Source organism: Austrofundulus limnaeus, unplaced genomic scaffold (assembly GCF_001266775.1).
Source record: "Austrofundulus limnaeus strain Quisiro unplaced genomic scaffold, Austrofundulus_limnaeus-1.0 Scaffold2635, whole genome shotgun sequence".
In the NCBI taxonomy this organism is placed as follows: domain Eukaryota; kingdom Metazoa; phylum Chordata; class Actinopteri; order Cyprinodontiformes; family Rivulidae; genus Austrofundulus; species Austrofundulus limnaeus.
In genome coordinates this window covers 10358-12076 of record NW_013955037.1, presented here as the reverse complement: position 1 = coordinate 12076, position 1719 = coordinate 10358, and the positions used below count along the sequence as shown (strand labels likewise).

The following is a 1719-nucleotide window of genomic DNA, read 5'->3' as shown; positions in this document are numbered from 1 at the left end:
GTTGGGAGTGGCATCAAGTGCTGGACCGGATCTCCGTGGCATATAGGCTTTTGTAATAATTGTATACGACACAATAAAATAAATGATTAAAAAATAGGGAAACTGCTTTTGTTAAACTGATCTGTCGCAGTTGAGAGTCAGGAAGTTATAAATCAGCAAACTTAACTTTATTTTTGAAAGTTTTCGTAGGACGGACGCTGAGAGCGTTCAGTTTGTTTCTCACCTGTTTTGGAAAGAGACAATCCCCAACAACAATCTCGTTTTCAACTGTGATACGAGCATTTCCAGGCACCACTGGATACAACCTGGAAACCACAAAAACACACAAAAACACCAAGATTAAATAAATGTTAACAGATGTTTACAGAACCTTTTATCTTCAGTTACTTTGGCTTGTTGCATCTGTAACACATTTAGTTTTACAGTTAGTGCTCAGGTTCAGTATACTGCTGCTAATGAAGTAGTAATGTAGTAATGGGTGTCTAGTTACTTGAAAAATCAGAAACAGTTTCTAGAAATCAGTGGTGTGAGATATAAGTTTGGTAACGTCACATGTGGAGTCCCACAGGGCTCTGTATTGGGACCAAAGTTGTTTAGTTTGTATGTGTACGATTTGGTAAACGTGTCAGGATTTTTWAATTGTATTTTGTTTGCTGATGACACAACATTCTTTTGTTCAGGAAAAAAAAACATTAAAAAGATGATGGAGCAGTCACAGAAGGAATTTGAAAAAATACACCACTGGTTTCAACAAAACAAACTGTCATTGTTCTAGAAAAAACWAATTACATGATATTCAGTAATATGAAGACCACTGGTGACTTCTCATTTAAAGTAGATGGTACCGAGATCTGTAAAGTCAGCGAGGTGAAATTTCTGGGTGTCAAAATTGGCGATAAGCTAACACGGAGATCACACATAAATTATTTACGAACAAAAATATCAAAATCTATTGGACTGCTTTATTAAGTGAAGGAGTTATTTAATGACAAAGCTTTGTTTCTGTTATATAATAAAATAATTGTTCCTCACTTGACTTATTGTATTGAAGTTTGGGGTAAAGCCTGCAGGAAATCACAAATCCAGTTTTTGTTTTGCAGAAAAGAGCCATAAGAATTATTGATAGAAAAGATTACTTACATCCGTCAAATGAATCATTTCATAAAATGAAAATTTTGAAATTCTATGATTTGGTCAATTACAACATTTTAATACTTATGTATAAGGCCCACAAAAACACATTACCACCCAATCTTCAAGCTAATTTTGTCAAGAGATATACAGTAGTTGTTAAAATCTTAAGGGGATAGAAATGTTTGTAAAGCCCAGGATTTGAACTTGTCTGAAAGACAGATGTACCTCAGTTCAAGGCAGAGGTTTATGAAACGGTTTGGAGGATGAGCTTAAGAATGTAAGATCTTTGAACACATTTAAAAAACATACTAAAGCCAGTTTTTTAAAGGGATATGAACAAGTATAATTTGAATCGATAGGACGTATTGTTTGATTTAATAGACTTTTATTTCAAAACTTTAATTAGTATTGACTTTGATAGGATTTGCTGTTTCATTTAATGTTTTTATTATTATTCTTTAATCTTAATTAGCATTGTTTATTTGTAAATCACAAAGTGAAAACATTTGAGAACAAAAGGAGCAGACATTATAAGATTTTTTCTTCTGCTGCTGCCTTTCATTTTGTTTTTTCTAAGATATAATT

At 32.8% G+C, this 1719-nt stretch overlaps 1 protein-coding gene across 1 annotated transcript in view; it reads right to left on the bottom strand.

Annotated features, from left to right (window-relative positions):
* The window catches only part of cyp27a3 (cytochrome P450 family 27 subfamily A member 3), a gene marked incomplete at its 5' end in the record, with an annotated part of 17465 nt that overhangs the window by 6153 nt on the left and 9593 nt on the right, over window positions 1–1719 (bottom strand). Inside the window, 1 exon segment of the mRNA XM_014000011.1 lies at window positions 224–305. Coding sequence (XP_013855465.1) covers window positions 224–305 — 82 coding nt within the window.